General features: G+C 58.8%; 1 protein-coding gene across 1 annotated transcript; it reads right to left on the bottom strand.

Moving 5' to 3' along the window:
- Positions 1 to 468: 468 nt before the first annotated feature.
- LOC102688746 (IgGFc-binding protein-like) lies at positions 469 to 19,443 on the bottom strand. The gene is made up of 21 exons (XM_069184603.1): positions 19,243 to 19,443; positions 17,523 to 17,573; positions 15,371 to 16,588; positions 14,494 to 14,834; positions 13,440 to 14,013; positions 12,695 to 13,296; positions 11,864 to 12,434; positions 10,631 to 11,226; positions 9,778 to 10,348; positions 9,003 to 9,199; positions 8,754 to 8,892; positions 7,930 to 8,258; positions 6,965 to 7,538; positions 6,070 to 6,671; positions 5,074 to 5,647; positions 4,106 to 4,701; positions 3,255 to 3,828; positions 2,908 to 3,107; positions 2,147 to 2,527; positions 1,602 to 1,891; positions 469 to 650 (listed from the first exon to the last, which is right to left on the bottom strand). Exons 1-21 carry the CDS (start codon positions 19,436 to 19,438, stop codon positions 644 to 646), a joined length of 9,183 nt encoding a protein of 3,060 aa, XP_069040704.1. The 5' UTR covers positions 19,439 to 19,443; the 3' UTR covers positions 469 to 643.
- Positions 19,444 to 19,939: the final 496 nt, after the last annotated feature.

The raw sequence follows: 19,939 nt of genomic DNA, 5'->3' as shown, positions 1-19,939 counted from the left end.
AAACGGTTGCTCACGTCCCTTATACGCAAAAAGTCATTTGCTTAATATATTGTTTAAAACTGTACTTATGCTGCTGGATGAAGTTAAACAGTAAATTAATCAATTCTTGGAGTGTAGTTTGTGATTTTTGTGCTCTACTGTATATAATGCAGAAAGCCCTTTTAAAAGATAAAAGATTTGAGTCCAGAAGACAGCAGATATTTCTTCACTAAGAATTAACAGGCCCCAGTTCCTGCACTCCTGAGGCAGGTGTACGTCAGATCATGGCAAAATTAAAAAAGTTAGTATGGATGAAAATCAATTGGTGCCTTGTCAGCTTTTAGACTGCTCCAAACATCCGAGGAAACGAGTCCCAGTCCTCTGGGATTATAGCACCAACCCTCTCGGCTCTCAGCTGAGCAACACAGGGGTGCAGCCCTTGAAATGAAACCAAACTCTTTAGGTACACACGACAGGAGACAGGACAGATTCCATGAACACTCATGATTTATTCCTCGACAATCACACAGGACATGCAGTTTCAGTGGAACATGCAGGTTTCTACAATTGCATCTCCCCGTTCCGCTGTGACTGCTAATCCCAAGCATTATCCTTGGACATCCTTCCGAGACGCCTGCTGTTCTTCATTCAGTCATCTCGTCCTCTAATCACTGCAAGGAGAGGAACAAAATCTGGAGTTAACACCTTCGATTACACAGTGACACTTAAAACGTGAGGAATATTCAGATACCCAGGATGTATGTGAAGTGTTTCTCCCCCATCCACCTAGGCAAGGTAATAAAGACCCATGAAGCTTATCGAGCTCTACAGGGTTAGTGAGTGGGATGTGGTGCCAGTGTAGCAGTGCAGCTGGATCTGGAGCGGCCTGTGGTTTAAACCACTAGGAGGCGCTCTGGAGAGTGAAGTTTTTTCAATGGCAGGATGTTTGAACAGAGGAAACCAACAGTTTGTAGAGCAGGGGAGAAGGTGTTAACATCAGGCCGGTATAGTGAGTTGAGCTCAGATAAGTTTGGGGTGCCTTGCCTTGAACTGAGGCCTCGATCAGTTAAATTGTGATGGCGATGGTTTAAGGGAGAAATTGCTGGTAAACATGGATGAAGAATGAAATACAAAACACAGACTCTGAATCTGTACCAAAAAAGCTACATTCTATCGGAACACTGTCATTTGAAACTAATAAGTGGGCATTTTATGTGCCAACTTGGGGAGTGAATCATACAGCAGCTAATTTATAATCTGCATTTAGACAGGCAATAGGCTGCTCAGGGGCTCCCCCAGGGCTTGATGTGGAGAACAAGAACGAGTAACCCCCCAAACAAATTGAATGTTTTAGTTTAACGCCTGGTAAAAATGAGAGAAGCCCCATTTTTGGTGAGGGACTAGAAGTTCTAAGTTTGCTTCACACCATTGTGTGTTGATGTTCATGCTCAGAGAAGGGCTCCAAAGTTGTATCTGTTGACACAATTAATAACCGGATTGGGGAAACGGGCACAGGAAAATCTTCATTTCAGATTGCAGTTTGAACTCATGAGGGAATTTTAGTTCTGGGAAGTATGATGGAGCAGCAGGACCGGACAGCCCCGGCCCGCCACTGGCCTCACCACTGGGGCAGGAAGTCCTCGGCTTGCCAGGATCTGATGAACTCGAGCTCTGCGGCGGTCAGGAGGCTGTCCCTGGTGCGCCGGTCATCCCCGTCGTCGTTGTTGTAGGTGCCGCAGAGCCCTTTCACGCCCCCGATCAGCTCGTTGGGCACCGTGACCGACAGGTCTCCCGCGGCGTTCAGGCGCATCACTGCCTTCCCATCATGCACCACCACCACCGCCCCCTCCGCCAGCGTCACGGTCAGCTTCTCGCTGGCCTTCCAGGGCAGGGTCACTGGCTGGCCGTTCACCTGGGCCGCGGAGAGAGCAGGTCAGGGGTCAGAACCGGGCCGCTGAGGACCTCGCCATGGTAACTGTCCGCTACTACAAGCACTCTGCCTGTCCGCTGCTTGCTTTGAGTTTTGATTGCGGTTCTCGGGGCGATTACAGGCTGGGTGTTTCGATCAACAGCTGATAAGGACATGCCAATTAAAAAATAAATGGAAATTGTTTTTAACCTTAACAGAGAAAAACGGCAACCAAAAAGTAAGCATCTCCACACTTACCCAGACCTTCTGCTTGCTGGACACGGTGACCAGAGTCTCTCCGAAGAAGCCGAACACCACTCCCAGGGTCGGCTGGTCCTGGCCGCAAACGCGGACCCCAGCCACCACCCGGAACCGGCCCACGCTGGACAGCTGGCTGGCGGGGTGGACGGCCACATCGAAGTGGCCCCCTATCTTGAGGGTGCTGTTGGCCCCGTCGAAGGACCCCACGGAGCCCTGGCTCAGCGTGCAGGTGGCGTGGGTGGGGTAGCAGCCCAGGGCCCCGTTCCTCACCCCGCACTGGGTGTCAGCTGGGCAGCTGTGTGTCTCACACACCGCGTCGTGCCTGGCGTCGCAGGAGCACCTCTGGGTGCAGTCGTTCCTGTAGACGACCTGGCCGCCCTGCGACGGGAAGCACAAGCCAGTGAGGAGAGAGGGCTGCCGGCCCCCAGGGCTTCGCTGCGATGAACACTTTCAGTACACGTCCGATATTCAACAGGGAATATTACACTGCAGCAGTTTCCACAGGCACTGCGGTTGAATATCAGGTGTGTGAAGTGTCCCAGAGCCAGTACCAGCACCACAGCCTTCCCAACAGGGAATCCCAACATACAGAGCCTAACGGACGACCTGTCTGACACTCCGTTATTCCCCCTGTCTGTCATGTAATTACCATTCACCCCTGCGGCACATGTTTTGAAACTGAATTGCTTCATTACTTCCCGTTATGCTGTGGGTCTTGGGTACGTCGACTGCTCTCACTCGGGTTCGAGTCTGCCTACCTTCAGATACATCCCGGCCAGGTCGCAGCCACAGTCCTGGACCGCCACACACTTGTTGCCGTCGGCGACGAAGCCGGCGTCGCACTCGCAGCCCTCCGCGCAGGTCTGGGCGCAGGTCAGCGGGCCGGTGACCGCTGGGCAGCTGCTGCCACACGTGTCGGCGCAGAGGGCGTAGTGGCTCTTGGCAGGACAGGAGAAGGCTGTGGGGGGGGACAGGAGGGTCGTCGTTTTGGGCTACGGATCCACAGAGAAGCAGGGGTCTCTGGGAACCCGCAGGCCCGTGTCCGGGTAGTGACTGAACCCGATTCGCAGAACTTCAGCAAAATGTACTCCGCTGTGATACTCACGACAGAAGCTGTTGCTCCTCCAGTTTTTCAGCGTGACCCCGGCCTCCTGGCAGGCTGTGACGTATGCCTGTATCCCCAAACACACTGCCTCCATCTTCCCCTCCGCTGCGAAGCTGTCAGAGACGCAGTTTTCCACAAAACCAGCAGGGGGCAGCACTGAGTGACAAGCAGCCAGAGGCCCCTGGGGGGAAGAAATCAGCCCGCACTTGTCCGGCTTCTTCAGGGCCTCCTTGTCTTTGTCTCCGGGCTTGGGGCAGCCCCCTGCCAGGCAGCCGTCCCCACAGAGCTCCTGGTCGCCCTCGAGTCTCCACGCCACCCCAAACTCGCTGGCGCTGCCCGCGGGGGCGCCAGAAGGAAGGGCGAATTCGTCGTCCACGCGGCCGTTGTAGTTCCCGCAGGCTCCCACCAGCTGGCCAGAGTAGGTGGACGGTACCGTGACGGACACGGTCTGCTGGAGGTCGTAGGTCACGGTCAGGCCGAAGTCGGCCTGCAGCACGATGCCCTTGCCCACCTGGGACACCCGGAGCTTCCCGCCGGCCAGCGAGAAGGGCAGGTTGATGCGGACGCCGTTCACCTGTCAAGGGGAAGACAGAGCATCTGTGAGGAGCGAGACTCCATGGTGAATCGGTTTCAAATGTCGTTTCTTTATCAACGTGGTTCCTTGAGGACTGATCACCAGTCAGTCACAGGCCTGACCTAACCAACCAGCACGGCTTAGAGGAAGTCTGGCCCAAATCCACAGGAACTAGCTGGGAACATGCAAGCTCCACACAGACTGATGCCCCAGACAGGACTTGAACCCGAGAAGCAGCACAGCCGGGACGAGGGAGGGGCACCACGCTCCCACTCACCCGTATCTGCCAGGGCAGGCTCTTCTCCAGGGCGACGGACACCTCGTACACCGACACCGCGACCGAGCGGGGCACGGCCAGCCCGCCGGCGCCCGCCCGCTCCTTCTGCAGCTGCACGGAGAAGCGCGCCAGCCCCGCGGCGGCCGAGCCGGACACCTGGGCCAGCGTGTAGCCGCAGGCGCCCTGGAAGTCGTAGCGCACCCCGTCGAAGGTGAGGTAGTGCGAGTTCCCGGAGACCGCGCAGCTGGCGTAGCCCCGCGGGTGGCAGGCCTGCACTCCGGCCAGCACCTTGCAGGTCTCCTGGGGGCCGCAGGAGGCCGCGCTGCAGGACACGGCGCCCGCGAGGCAGCTGCAGCGCTGCGTGCAGTCGCCCCGGGGGTAGAAGGTGGCGCCGGAGGGGTAGTAGCGGCTCTCGTGGGCGCAGCCGCAGTCCTGCAGGGGCACGCACTCGCCGTCGCTCAGCAGGAAGCCCGGCTGGCACTGGCAGCCCTCCCTGCAGCCCTCAGCGCAGCCGCGGGGGGCAGCCATGTCGGCGCAGGTGGCCGGGCAGCCGGGGCCGCACGTGGTATACTCGCTGTTCCTGGGGCAGGAGGGAGCTGGAAGGGGGCGGAGACACAGGGCAGCATATGGTCACTGGTGGAGTGACCACACACACGAGGACCCGCCAGGAGCCTCTATGGGGCTGGAAGAAGACGTCACCCCCACGGATCTCTTCAGGACCGTGAAACGGGATAGGATATGGGCAGACGCCAAGGGGAGTGCGTTTCAAGTCAAAAATAGCTGGCACTATTAAACTATGTGGAAGTACACTGAAAGAGAGGAGGCACTACTTTACACAAAGGGTGGTGGGAGTGGGGAGCAGCTCCCCGGCCACATACTGTAGCAGAAGCCAGGAGGCTCCGGGACCGATTGAGTACTAACGCCCCAGTGAGCCGAACAGCAGCTCTGCCCGCCTGCGCCCCACTTACCGCAGAAGTCGCTCCTCCGCCACGGCTCGATCTTGCCGCCCGCGTCCTGGCACTCCTTGACGTAGGCGGCGATGACGTCGCAGGCGGCCCTCTGGAGGCCCTGGTGCAGCTGGAGGTCGAAGACGCAGCTCTCGTGGTAGTGGGCGGAGTCCACCCGCGCCAGGCAGTCCCGCAGCGGCCCGCTGGCACTCCGGATCACGTCGCAGTCGGTCAGGTACGCCGGAGGCTTCTCGCCGGGGCCCGGCTTGGGCGGCGGCTCCGGGCAGTCCCGGCACTCGGGCGAGCAGCTGGGGGTGTCGCCCACCCGCTGGCTGTTGCCGAAGTGGGTGGGGCTCTGGGCGGCCTGGCCGCCGGGCAGGAGCAGATCGTCGCCCAGATTGCCGTTGTTGTTGCCGCACAGGCCGCAGGTGGCGCCGGCGTAGGTGCTGGGCACCGTGACGCTGACCGCGCTGCTCCAGTCGAACTGCACCTTCAGGCCGAAGTGGGTCTCCAGCACGGCGAAGGCACCACTGCGGTACACACTCGCCTGGCTGCCGTTGAAGTAGAAGGGCAGGGAGGTCAGAATGCCGTCGACCTGCAGGGGGCGCAAGGAAGGGCACGTCAGGCAAGGTCCAGCTGCTGTTCTCAGAGCAGAGTGATGAAGCCAGTTCAGAGATGGGGATTACTGGGAGGCTAATGGGACTTACGGCCAGGACACAGGGGTTACACCCCTACTCTTCTCAAGAAACGCCCTGGAATTTTTAATGAGCATCTGAAGGATGGTGCCATTTTTTACAGTAGTATCCCCGTCACTATACTGGGGCATTAAGACCCACAGACTGCGGGGTGAGCGCCCCCTACTGGCCCCACTAACAGCATCAGCCTTAGCTTTCCCAGTGTCTCCCCTCCAGGCTCACATCCGCTGGGCTTCAGTGGGTTTGATGGATCGAGATCTCCACGCCCAGCGCGCTGGTGCCCCTCTCCCTGATCTCCTCCAGCCCGGAGGAGCACACCTACCAGGATCCTGCCCCTGTAGTCCTGGCTGATGGTGACGGTGCGGTCGAGCACCTTGGCCGACACCACCCTGGCGAAGGACACCAGCCGGCTGCCACGGTTGTTGTTCTCCAGGGTGACGTCGAAGGCCGGCAGGCTGGGGTCCTTGGAGCAGACGCCGGCCAGCCGGTACACGCAGGTGCCCTGGAAGTCGAACCTGCGGCCGTCGAAGCTGCGGAAGTGGGGGTCCCCGAGGGCCGTGCAGGTCTGGTAGCTGAGGGGGTAGCAGTCCTGCACGCCGTCCACCACCTTGCACTGCTCGCTGGCCTTGCAGCCCCGCGGCCGGCAGGACACCGTCTGCGTGGCGCCGTCGCAGGCGCACTGCTGCTGGCACCTGGCGTCCCCCCAGAAGGCCTCGCCGGGCAGGTAGTAGCGCTCACCGTGGGTGCAGCCGCAGCCCGTCTTCGCCGAGACGCACCTGTCCCCGCTGAGCACGAAGCCCTCGTCGCACTGGCAGGACTCGGTGCAGGCCAGCGGGCAGGGGCTGCGCGGCTTGGGCTCCGCGCAGGTGGCCGGGCAAGGGCTGCCGCAGAACTCGTAGTGGCTGTTCTGGGGGCAGTTCAGCGCTGAGGACAGAAGAGCACGTCTTTACACCGAGGGTGGCGGGGGTCTGGAACAACCTACCCAATCAAGTGGCTGCAGCCAATATCAGAAAGAAGCTCAAGTGAGATCAATTACCTACTAAACCCCAAAGAGGTAATTTTACCCCTTAAAGATCAGAATAGCCCCACTCATTTGTAACCATGTTCCTACAGTCTTCCTCATTATACTGCCCGGTGCACCACTATCGCACAGCTGACCCACATTGGCCACTGTCGCCCCACCGGGTCTCCCGCGCCGCGGCAGGCCTGGTACTCACGGCACTTGGCGAGCTCTCTCCACTTGGCCGAGACCGAGGCCCCGGCCGCCCGGCAGGCCGACACGTAGTTGGCGAGGGCCTGGCAGTAGACCTCCTGCCGGCCCCTGTTCAGGCACACGTCGTACAGGCAGTTGTCGGCGAACAGCTGGGGCTTGAGGGCGCCGTGGCACTGGGCGAAGGGCCCGCTCTTGTCCTCGATCAGGCCGCAGAACCTCTGCCCGCGGTACAGCTCCTGGTCGGCGTCGGCGCACGTGGGGCAGGAGCCCTGGCAGTAGTGCCAGCAGAAGGGGTCGCGGTCCGGCAGGCTCCAGGACCGCGCCCACTCGGTGACGTTGGCGACGAGCACGCCCGTGGCCGCCATGTGGTCGTCCCCCGTGTCCGCGTTGTAGTTCCCGCAGAGGCCCTCCAGGTTGTCATAGTAACTGCTGGACACCGTCACCATGAAGAGCGTGGTCCAGTCGAAGACGACCTCCAGCCCGAAGTCCGTCTCCAGCACGGCCCTGATCCCCGACTGCACGATTCGGATGCTCCCCGACTCCAGGCTCACCGGGAGATTGGAGCTGATGCCGTCCACCTGGGGAGAGACCGGAGAGCGTCGGCTCACGGGATGACCTCCTCTCCACACTCGTTCAAATGACCGCTACGTGGTTTAACAGAACCGCGGCTCGGAGTGAGCCTTTTGAGCAGCCGGTTTGTGCAGGAACAGGCGCAGGAAGACCGGCTCGGCCGCGGGTCCCGATCGCGAGACGGGCGTGCCCCGCAGTGACAACACCGACACCCAGGTGGCGCCTCAGGGCTCTCAGGGAAGACGTTCCGAACGCCGTCAGTGGCGTCGTGACCCTGTGGCAGGACAGCGTGCCGAAGAAAAACAGCGAAGCACCCCCCAGTAGACCCACACCGCGTGAAGAACACGGCCAGCCAGCCAGCGGGACCCCCCCTCCCTCCCGCCGTGCCCGCGCACTCACCCGCACGCGGCCCCGCTCTCCCCGCAGGATGGCGATCTCGTGCCCCTTGACCTGCACGGTGACCAGCTTGACGAAGGAGCCGTCCGCGTTGCCGCGCACCTCGTTCTTGTTGAGGATGCTGAAGGGCGTGAGGGTGGGGTCCCTGCCCGTGGTGCGGGCCAGGATGTAGCTGCAGGTGCCCTGGAAGCTGAAGGGCTTCCCGTCGAAGGACTGGTAGTGGGGGTCTCCCATGGCCCAGCAGGTGGCCTTGGACTGGGCGATGCACACGGCCTGGGTGTCCCGCACGATGCAGTCCTCCTTCTGCCGGCACTTGGTGTTCTGGCAGGGGTCTGCAGAGGCACGATCAGAGCCGCCTTTATAAAGGCTTCCAGGAGGCACTACCTTACACATAGGGTGGTGGGAGTGGGAGGTACCCAGTCATGCTGTTGCAGCAGAATAGGTGCCTTTCAAGAAAGGCCAGAAAGAGATCCTGGAATCAATTAACTACCAACAATCAAACAGGAGGACATCAGGTCCATCTTGCCTCTTGATAACGGTTCTTACAGCTTAGACACAATCTCATGAAGGACAGGGTGTGTCAGACCTTCACAAGCAGAAAATTGAACCTCAGGTCACAGAAGTCCCTCATCACAGAAAGACATTTCAACCCTGAGGCCAATGAGGAGGCAAGGAGCTGGGACAGCCTCTTCTCCTGTCCTGGGGCAGGATCGGGTCCCACTGAGGGTTCAGCTGTTAGATGTGGCCAGGGCAGGGGGCCTGCACACGTTTCCTTGCTTTTGTTTTTCCCCATGAATGCGGTGGGGGTCCGCTGTTGCCGCGGTTACCTTTGCTGTAGCATCCCATGACGCCGTTGCGGACCTCGCAAGCTTCGTCCGAGGCGCAGTCGGCCCGGCTACAGCTGAGCACACCCGCCTTGCAGGTGCACAGCTCGCTGCAGGCCTTCTGCAGGACCGCCTCGCCGGACTGCGGCACAGAGAGGCGCTGTCAGAGCCCAGGCAATTCACACACAAGGGGGAACATCGATACAACCGCAGTAACCGAAGCCGAAAACGGCCGGAGGACCGGATCTGTACCTTATAGTAGCGCCCCTCCACCATGCAGCCGCAGCTCTCCAGCGGGACACAGGCGCCCGCCGTGAACACGAAGCCCTCGTCGCACTGGCACCCCTCCTGGCACCTGGGGCACCGGACGGCCTGGCTGAGGGAGGCGCAGGTGGCCGCGCAGGTGTCGGCGCACAGCTCGTAGTGGCTGTTGGCCGTGCACTTCAGCGCTGGGGAGGGGGAGATGCCGTGGGGACAGTGAGGCGGGATCTGTGGTCCGAGACTTCCCTCTTCTCAAAACTTCCGCATGTTTCACTTGTAACGGGCTCGCGTCTGATGACCGGTTCAGTTTAACAAGCGTTTCAAGTGGGTTTTAAAGCTACTATATAACAGTATAGAGCAGCACAGTGGCTCAAGGGGCAAAAAAACCCCAATCTATTCACCCCTCCCCCTTTAAACAGGAGCAAAATATCCCATAATAGAGACAAGGTAGTCGTAATAAAATGATATTCTGCAATCGCAAAGCCATCACACAGAGCAGAACACTCATTTATTCACAGTCCTGTAGGGAGGATTTGGTAAACCCTCCTCCGGCAGGGAATACACCGAGAAAACTCTTCGTGCTGAAGAACCTGGCTGTAATGTTTCCAATACCAAGGCCCACGTGACTTGGGAAGCAAAACCGTGGAGCCTCTAGAGAGAGCAATATCACACACACACACACACACACACACCGTTGTCTTCGGCAGTCATTTGGGAATGATGGAATCATGGGGATGGCAGCAAGGGAGTGAGATCTTCTACTTACGGCAGAACTTGTCGGATCTCCAGACGCCGATGGAGCCCCCGGCGGCCTGGCAGGCGGCCGCGTACTTCTGGATGTGCCGGCACAGGATGTCTTGGTTCCCTCCTTCCGTGATCATTTCCTGAACGCAGTCGTCGAAGTATTCGGCGGGCGGCACGGCGGCCTGGCAGCCGGAGAACGGGCCCTTCGCGGACCTCAGCATCCCGCAGGCCGTCTCCTTCTCCGCCTCGGGCTTCTTCTTGTCGTCCGTGCCGGGGCAGTCGGTGCCGCAGCCGGTCACGCACTTGGGCTGCTCCTCCGCGGGCACCCAGCCGGCGGCGAACGCGTCCACGCTGCCCGCCTGGGTGCCGCCCGGCAGCGCGAAGTCGTCCGCCTTGTTGTCGTTGTAGTTGCCGCACAGGCCCCCCAGCGCGCCCTTGTAGGTGGACGGGACGTTGAAGACGACGGACGAGGCGCCATCGTAACTGACCTTCAGGCCGAAGTCAGTCTCCGCGATGATGTGGATCCCACTCTGGTAGGCGGACACCCTCCCGTCCTCCAGCGACAGGGGCAGGTTCGCCCTCACGCCGCCCACCTGAGGGGGGAGGACAGCCGTCAAGACGGAGCCCACCTCTGTACACCTCCATGTCCCCGATCCTGAGGGAGGACCCCCAGATCAACGGGACGGGTGAGACAGGTTGTCCTTCTCTCAGAGAGAGGTTACACCAATAAGTCCAACCGATTCAAATCTCGCCTCCTCCCCTCTGAATGTGAAATTAGCATTTCCAGTCTGCAACAGGAAGGAAGGAGCTTCATTTCTGTCTTCGCTGTTGGGGGAGTTTTGCAAGACGATCGCCGAGACGGGAGGAGGACTCACCCTGACCTCCCAGCTGAGTCCGGGGAGCAGCGTCAGCTCGTAGCCGTACGCCCGGATCGCGACGCTCCTGGTCACGGTGACGCCCAGAGCCGACTCCTGGTGCACCGTCACCAGGAAGGGCGCCAGCTTGCCGTCCTTGCCGACGGCCTCGGCCACCCTGTACACGCAGTTCCCGAACAGGCTGAAGCCGCGCCCGTCGAAGGAGCGGTAGCGCGTGTTCCCGGCGATCCAGCAGGTGCCCGTGCCGGCGGGGTGGCAGCCCTGCACGCCGTCCTTCAGCACGCACTTCTCGTTGGGGCCGCAGGCGGCCGCCTCGTCGCACGCCGCGGCGCCGCCCTGCTGGCACACGCAGCGGTTGCTGCACAGCCCCCAGGGGAAGAAGACCTCGCCTGCCTTGTAGTAGCGGCCCTCGTGCACGCAGCCGCAGTCCGCCACGGGCACGCAGCGGCCGTCGCTGAGCAGGAAGCCGTCGTCGCACTCGCAGCCCTCGCGGCAGGGCGTGCCCGCGCAGGTCTGCGCGCTGGACAGGTCGCGGCAGGTCAGCGGGCAGCCGGCAGCGCACACCGAGTAGTGGCTGTTCTCCTTGCAGGCCGCGGCTGGCGGAGAGAGGGGGGCGACAGTCATTACCGTGCCAGCGCTGGCGGCAGATCCACACGCAGCAGCAAACAGGTTTGTTAACGACGGCTCAGTGCTACTCCAACATCCACCCCACCGGCGGGCCAGATACACAACCACACCGGGGTGACGTGGGTGCCTCTGCTCTGCGCCCAGTGTTAAAAGCTCCGATTTCTATATAAAAGGTTATCTGGTTAGAGTGTCGAAAGGCCTTTCTATACCGTTTTAAGCAGGCGGTGTGGCATCACGGTTTCTTTATAACTGAGCTGTAAAGAATTCAAGACTGGCAGGGCAATGAATTGAATGTTCTGGTACCTCAGCACGATCGTCTACCATGCACCTTTAATTCTGCAATAAAGGCCGAACAGCTTTGCTTCCTAAATGCTCAATATCAGGGGCCATTCTTGTGCTCATTCTGTATAGTGCCAATAGTACACAGAGCTGTATATGGCCCCTGCTGGAGAATCACAGGGACCTCTATGCCGCTAACGTTTGAAAGGGGGCCGACGTCGCTCCTGTATCGCGCCCGGTTCCCAGAACACATGCAGGTCCTGCATCCGCGGGCTGCTCTACCCTCCCAGCTCAAAGACAGGGACCCCGCGGAGCGGCTGCACTTACGGCAGAGCCTGTCGCTCCTCCAGAGGGCCACGGTGGCCCCAGCGCTCTGGCAGGCGGTGGTGTAGGCAGTGAGGGCCTCGCAGAGGGCGGAGGAGTGGCCGCGGTACAGGCACACGTCGAAGACGCAGTTGTCGAAGTAGAGCTGGGGCTCGACCTTGGCGTGGCAGTCCTTGAAGGGGCCGCTGCGGTCCGTGATCCTCCCGCAGAAGTCGGCGCCCTCGTAGGCGCGGCGCTGGCCCGGGTCGCAGGAGGGGCAGACGCCGCCCTTGCAGTCGCTGGAGCAGCCCGGGTCGTCCTTCACCTTCCAGCTGTGCCCGAAGGCGGTGGGCGTGCTGGCGGGGGACCGGTCCGGCATCAGCATGTCGTCGCCGCGGTTACCGTTCCAGTTCCCGCACAGCCCGCAGACCGCGCCGGAGTAGGTGCTGGGAAGGGTGACGGAGAAGTAGCTGTTCCAGTTGAAGCTCACGGTCATGCCGAAACTCGTCCTCACCACCCCCGCGAAGCCACTGCGGTAAATGGACAGCTTGTTGTCCTCCAAGTAGAAGGGCAGGTTCACGTACAGCTGGTTGAACTGCAAAGAGGGAGGAGACAACGGTCATGCGTCTTGCCCTAGTGCCCCATGGAAGCACTGCCATTCCCATGAGCCGCCACTAGAGGCCGCTAGATAGGACCAGCTAATGCAACTCGCTGATCTCGCCCAGGTAACTATGACTGGCAAAGCAAGAAATTCAGAAGAAATTCCGTTCACTCAGAACCTCTTTAACACATGGAAGTGCATTGTGGACAGACTCCCTGCCTCTCAAAGGTCTGGGGCCGGACAGAGGGGCCTACCATGACTCTGCCTGGGCTGTCCTTGCTCATGATGATTTCGTGGCCGTAGACCAAGATCCTGACCATCTTGGTGAAGGCCACAGCCTTGTTCTGGCCGCGGTTCTCGTTCTGCAGGTGCACCTCGAAGGGCACCAGGCCGGCCGCGCTGCCACACAGCTTGGCCATCTGGTAGGTGCAGGTGCCCTGGAAGTCGAAGGTCTTGCCGTCGAAGGAGCGGTAGTGGGGGTCGCCGGAGGCCTCGCAGGTGGCGAAGGAGGCTGGGTAGCAGCCCCGCACCCCGTCCCGCAGATCGCACACCTCCGAGCTCTTGCAGCCGGCGGAGACGCACGCCACCGTGCCCGTGCGCGCCTGGCAGGTGCAGCGCCGGCCGCAGCGCTCGTCCGCCCAGAACTCCTGCCCCGGCGTGTAGTACTGGCCCTCGTGGCTGCAGCCGCAGGCGCCCTTCTGCACACAGCTGCTCCCGCTCAGCACGAAGCCGCTGTCGCAGACGCACGTCTCCGCGCAGGGCAGCTGGCAGCGGGCGGGAGCGTCGAGGTCGCCGCAGGACGCCGGGCAGGCGCTGCCGCAGGCCTCGTAGTGGCTGTTCTCCGGGCAGTCCAGCGCTGCAGGGGGAAGAGGAGGAGAGGTCAAGAGCTACGGGATCTTTCTCGGCAGGTCTGCGCAGTGCTGGGAGCTGTGGAAGTAAACCTCAGAGCGAGAATCGGAGGCCGGATTTGCTGCGATTACTCGCGATGGCGGGACTTACGACAGGAGGCCAGGGTTCTCCAGCTGCCCGTCAGCTTGGCTCCTTCCCGCCGACAGGCATCGGCGTAGCTCTCCAGGGCCTCGCAGAGGAACTTCCGGTAGCCCTTGTTGATGCAGACGTCGTAGACGCAGTTGTCCACGTACTTCTCGGGGTTCAGCGTGGCGTGGCAGCCGGCGAAGGGGCCGTCTTTCTTGGCCATGAGCCCGCAGAAATCCTCCCCGCGGTACTTCTCCTGCAGGGTCAGGGAGCAGCTGGGACACTCCCCGTTGCAGTGGTGGTGGCAGAAGAGGTCCTTGTCCTCGACCTTCCAGCTGCTGGCGAAGTCCAGCACGGCGGTGACCAGCTCCCCCCTGGGGTTGGAGAACTCGTCACCGCGGTCGCCGTTGTAGTTGCCGCAGAGGCCCCCCAGCAGGCGGAAGTAGCTGCTGGGCACCGTGATGAACAGGGCCATGTTCCAGTCGTACATCACCTGCAGCTCGAAGTCCGTCGTCAGCAGGGCGTACCGCCCGCTACGCGCCACCCGCAGTTTCCCGTTGACGAGGGTGACGGGCAGGTTGCTGGAGATGCCGTTTACCTGGATGGGGCCACAGCAAAACAAGAATCAGGAAGTTACACCATGGGGGCACACGCCTTCGTACTTTAACCTCAGGCTGCGAGCTTGGCATTCTGTTAACAGAGCACCTCTTTCATCTCACACGAGCACGAATGCTAGCGTCAGTGCCAGTGATCTGCCACTAGAGGTCACTTGGGCCTCTATTGTGTGCAAGGTATTGCATGTAGTGCATTACTGATTAGTGCAACCCTCCCTGCCGCCACCCAGTCAACCTCCCCTCACTAAGGCCAAGGGGCACTGAGAGTCGGTGCCAGGAGTCGTGCCTCGTCTATCTCCAGTGTTGCTGTGGGTTCCCAGGAGTCACTGTTTTCCAAGAAATCCATGCAAGCCTCCCACCCCCATCTGCCTCATCCCGACTCTTCCCCCTCCGAGTGCAAGCAGCTTGCCTGGACAAGTCCCAGTCCCAGCTGACTCGAAACATGGCCCGAATCATTCCCTTACCCCGACTTTCCCGCTGTCGTATTTGCTGATGCTGATGGTCTGGCCGTAGACGGTGATGGTGACCGTCCGCACGAAGGACACCTTCGTGTTGCCCCTGTTCTCGTTCTTGGCGGTGACGGCGAACTGCTCCAGGCCGCCGGCGTCGCCGCGGGTGGCGGACAGGGTGTAGCTGCAGGTGCCCTGGAAGTCGAACTTCCTCCCGTCGAAGGTGGTGTAGTGGGGGTCCCCCACGGCCTCACAGGTGGCTTTGGAGATGTGCTTGCAGACGCCGGCACGGCACTCCTCCTTCTCCCGGCACTTCACAGCCGCGCAGGGATCCGGCGGCGGGGTGGGAGCAGGAGCTGGTGGAACAAGAGAACCACGCGGTGAGGCTACAGCTTTTCGGACTCCTCGGCCCCTTTACCAGTGGCCACTAGGAAGCTCCAGTTAGGATTACACAAGCATGAAGTTAGTCAGTGTAGCTGCATTTTGACATGCAAGGTTGCTTTGCCACTTAGAGGAGAAGGTGACTAATCACTGGCAAAGGAAGATCAAAGGACAGCAGAAGGACACCTTTTCCTATGCTTACCCCTCTGGCCTCGTTCGCCAGAGTCTGGCTTGGAATTAGTCAGACTACGCAAGGACCTTGCGCTTGCAAATACAACGATCAAAGGCTAGCAGAAGGTCATACTGGGGTAGGCTTTGATCCTTACCCCCTGCATGCACCTTTTGCTATTGTAAGGCTTGATTCCGAATCCTAACCTCGAACCCCACCACTACCCCTGAACCTGCTCCCACACTATTGAACAGCTTAGTCCTGCAGAAGACAATCTGTGATTGCCCCTCCCCAGACAGGGCCTGGACCCACGTGGACCCAGTCCTCTCCCTACTGGCTCACCCGAGTAGCACACGCCCGTGTTGCCGTATCCATCGTGGGGCTTCCCGCCGTAGACGTACACCGCCATGAGGGCGTCGCTGCTGATGACCCAGTGGCGCTCCGAGGTGGCGAGGTCGAGGCTGGACCACACGTACTTGGAATCCGCGCCGAAGCGCTCCCACTTCTTCTGGGGGTTGAGGCTCCTGCCATCCGCCTTCAGGCTGCCGACGCCATCGGCCTCGATCACGATGGCCGCCTCGCTGTTGAAGCCGCCCTGGGTGTCCGCGACCCACCGGTTGGCGAACTCCGCCGTGGGCATGACGTTGATCAGGTAGGGGTCGTACTGGCCACCCCCGCCGTAGTACATGACCATGACCCTCCGGTCGCTCTCGATGCTCAGGGGTGCGAACGCCCCCACGCCGGAGTCCCAGACGTCGCCAGCCATGAGGGTCCTGCTCTCGGTTGCGCTGCCCTTGCCGATCCGCACCAGCGTCTTGTCTTCGGCCGCCACCACGTGGACCAGGTCCTTGGAGGGCAGCGCGTTCATGGGCGGCACCAGGAAGCGGGTGGAGAAGCGGTCCACCGGCACGAGCTGCTCGTACACGTGGTTGCAGTACTGGGCCCGGACCGAGCACTGGTGCCCAGCCAGCACGGCCACAGGCTGCTGCGCCTTGACCCGGGTCCCAGTGAGGGTGCACCTGCTCTTCAGCTGGTAGAGCTGGTAGGGCGCCAGCGAGACGGTGATCTTACTGCCCGGCTTGTAGCCAACACCGTTGATGGTGATCTGCTCTCTGGGGATGATCTCGACCTGGTTGGCGTCTTTGCCGTTGATGACGACGGCCATTTTGTCCATGTCGGACAGACCAGTGTTGGGCGTGAAGATGACATACTCTCTGCCCAGCTGCAGAGTGGGGTACACCACGGCGCTGTCCCCAGTGGACGTTTTGGTGTTGTAGGCCACCACCGAGACCTCGTAGTCGGAGGTGACGCGGACCGTCTTCGTGCAGTACCCGGTGCCCTGCAGCTCGGCGGCGTTCGGCAAGACGACGTGCTCCGTGGCCCCCTTGTTCACCGTCACCGTCTTTGAGAAGCCGAGGGCCTGCACCTCCACCTTGACCGTGGCTTTGGATCGGTACGAGGCGATGAGCAGCTCGAACTGGGGGTCGTAGGAGTTTGCTCTGAAGTTGGTCATGAAGGCGGTGAGGAACTCCGTTCCTGTTGGACACAAGCCACTGGCATCTGGGAAACAAACAGATCGAGGAAAGGGGTGCTGAGCCCAAATTGCTCCTTGACTCACTTGCACAGGTCACAGGTACTTTAGAATGTCTTTAAAGAAGCAGACCACTGCAGCTGCTTACTTCCTTTTTCCACAAAACCAGTAGGTAATTTCTCAGATAATGTCCCTGACACTGCTAACTGATAACTTCTTAAAAACACTAGATCTGGGCAATTTGAAAAGCCATTCAGGACCCGTGAGTGTGATTTTTTTTTTAAAAGTGTAAGTCCCCCAGCAAAATATATCCATTTGACTCAGGTATTCAAAAAAGCCTAAAAAATATAACTAACAGCATGGCTATCCACTTGTCCTCTGGTTGAATCTGAGGGGTCCAGCGCATGGGCTGTCAGTGCCTTTGAGGGGACCTGATCTAAATACTCAATCCTGAGATGCCTCTGCAGTGTTTCTTAACGTTCCCATTTTATTTCAGCTGCAAACATGATGCATTTTCTACCTATACCAGAATCTAGATGGCCGTTTTGAGTTCGGAAGTGCAGGCCCCTAATTTAACAGTCATTAGAGGTGTACCCCAGGGACACTACCCCAATTTAAGCATTCACCCCATTTACCTGTGCTCCCTTGACCAGTTCTGCATTCAAAGACACCATACAGTACCTTGAATGCTTATCGCCTTGCTGGGAATTAATCTAAGAGAAACTTTGTCACGAGCCTTCAGAGAAAGTAAATATACAGTATTGTTCTCTGTATGCATTTTTGCCGTTTCTTGTTCAAATAAAGAAAAGCGAGACCTGCCTTTATCTAACGTATACATAGAAATCAACCAACAGGCAGTGTCCGATACCCCTGGGGCAACTTTTGAGCAGTGCTGAATTGCGAACTGGGTTGGAATATTGAACAAACAGCTGCATGAAAGGCTGACCGAGAGCATCTGCTTACCGTTCACCAGCATGGCTGCTACCCACAGCAAAAGTATTCTGGTCTCCATGGCTGCAGAAACAGAGTACAGGAAGGCTGGTCAGTATCGGGGCGCTGTGGCAGGGAACCCCACATGTGAGGCTGTAGAAACTTGCAGTGGCAGGACTATTTCACTCAGTGTGAACAGAAAGAGGGGGAAACTGTCTGTAGTTCTGCTGCCAGGACAGCGAGACAAGTCCCACCAGTGGAGCTCACCGCCAGACTGCGAAGTCAGCAGGTGCCAGGACAGCGCCCCTGTGTGGACAGAGACGGCAATTCGGCTTTGTCACAGTCTCATCACCGCTCCCAGTTACAGCGCTGGGGTCCGTGACGGGTGCAGCGCTGAGCGCTCGGAAGAGATGATCGCCGGTCAGATGGCTCCTGGATTTTTACTCGCGCTTCCAAGTAAGAGCAGGGTTTCCTCTGACCCATTACAGCTCTTCGGGAACACAGTGCAGATCGGGACTAGAGTATTGTCAAGCTTAGACAGGACACACTCCTACACACGTACAGCAATTAACACAGCCAGCAGGTCTGCAGAAGACAGGAAGAATCCCGAGCGCTCGGAGAAAATCCACGCGAACGAATTCGATATTTAGGTAATTATATTTAAAAAAATACTCGAGTCTGTCCGTCTATTATGCGTTTCTCTATTCAAAGAGAGATTCACGTTTAGACCTAGGCTTCCAGAACTTCAGCTTTTTACTACATGAATGACTCATCTAAATATCCAAACTGAATTTCATCCGCCAAATTAAGAGCAACCATTCCAAAATGATACACGTTCAGAAACGCTAGTTTTACACCTTTTATCTTCAGGAAAGCCCAATATATTCTGTCAGCGGATCATTCTGGAAGTGAGGTGCGGTTTCTTGGGTCCGTTTGAAAGCCGAACGGATTTCGTCTTGCGGAATTTTCTCCGCGATGTCAGAATGCATCGTTTTGGTGGAGCAATCGTTTCCCGTGACCGCGCTCGAACCCAGACCCGTGTAATAGGACAGCGGCGAACGGCTCTAATCTAGACAAATACACCTGGAAGCGGGAAAGGTAGAATCCATTTTTGCTAACTGTTAGAAAGGATCATTCGTTTGGAGGAACAGACATCTGCATCAGCTGTTCGAGGTGCAATACTGATTTTCTGACCGCTTCTCCCAATTCGGAGTCGCTGGGGAGCTGGAGTCTATCCCAGCACGCAACGGGTGCAAGGCGGGTAACGCCCTGGACAGGACACCAGTCCATCAAGGTGCAAACGCACTCACACTGGGGCCAGTGTTCCCAGCAGCAAATTAACCCACCAGTAGGGGAGAACACAGACAGCATCCGCAGAACCGAGCCCTGGACCGCGGCACTGAGAGACAGTGCAGTTAACCACCGCGCACCCCTCCTTCATAAACAGTTGTATCGGTAGAAGATTGCAGATGTTACAGAATGAAGAACTTGAATGCATCTCTTGCGCACATGCTGGACACAAACGCACATACTGTATATTAAAAATAAAACTCTGCACGCCGAAGATAATTACTTTCATAGCACAATATTTCTTCAAAAAATTTGAATTCTACCATGTATATTTTTTGCTTCTACAGATGTTGCTCCTGGATCGCAACCTTAAATCGTTTGCATTTCAGCGATGCGCTAAAACAATTCAACACGAAACCGACCAGCAGCGGGTTCCCAGTGGCACAAGCTGTGGTACACTCACCTGGCTCTCGCACCACCTGGAGAGGCTGAAGAGCCGCGGGGAGCGACGCCCTTATATACCCCCCGGCCGCCCCCGCGCGCGCGCGCGCCCGTGGGCTCGGCCGGCAGGTGGCTGGAGCTGCGTGTCTGCTGTTTCCCGGCAGGTGGCAGCATCTGCTACGCGAGAACCAGCACAGCTGACCCCGAGACCATCGCATCTGGAGAACCTGTGAGTATTTCACATAATTAGATTTTTATTATATCTGTTATATATTCCATATCTATCACTAGTATCTTTTTAATCAATAAATGACTACTGGAGAGACGCGCCAGTCAGATGATGAAACTGTGGTACAGCAGTTCTGCGTGGAGTTTGCATGTCCCTGCTATGTGCGCAGGTTTCCTCTGGGTGCTCCGGGTGCCAGCAACACTGAGACATGCTGGCTGCTTTTATCATTCATTCCATTTCCATTCCGCTTCGTCCAGTACAGGGTCAAGGGGAGCTGGAGCCTATCCCAGCAAGCAACAGGCACAAGGCAGGATACACCCTGGGCAGGACATCAGTCCATCACAGGACACACACACACACACACTGGAGAGGACACCAATCCACCACAGGACACACACAGACACACACACCCTGGACAGGACAGCAGCCCATCACGGGACACACACAGACACACACACCCTGGACAGGACAGCAGTCCATGACAGGACAC

This window comes from Lepisosteus oculatus, chromosome 27 (assembly GCF_040954835.1).
Source record: "Lepisosteus oculatus isolate fLepOcu1 chromosome 27, fLepOcu1.hap2, whole genome shotgun sequence".
NCBI classification, from domain to species: Eukaryota; Metazoa; Chordata; class Actinopteri; order Semionotiformes; family Lepisosteidae; genus Lepisosteus; species Lepisosteus oculatus.
Note: the sequence above shows the minus strand (reverse complement) of the source record. Positions and strands in the feature narration are given on the sequence as shown.

What these genes read in the sequence shown, in the direction of transcription:
- LOC102688746 (XM_069184603.1), bottom strand. Translation starts at nt 19,438, where the DNA reads ATGCGATGGTCTCGGGGTCAGCTGTGCTGGTTCTCGCGTAGCAGATGC. An exon ending in AGCAGCCATGCTGGTGAACG is followed by an intron (nt 16,589 to 17,522) that starts GTAAGCAGATGC and finishes TTTGTTTCCCAG; the next exon opens with ATGCCAGTGGCTTGTGTCCA. An exon ending in GAGAGAGCTCGCCAAGTGCC is followed by an intron (nt 6,672 to 6,964) that starts GTGAGTACCAGG and finishes TTCTGTCCTCAG; the next exon opens with CGCTGAACTGCCCCCAGAAC.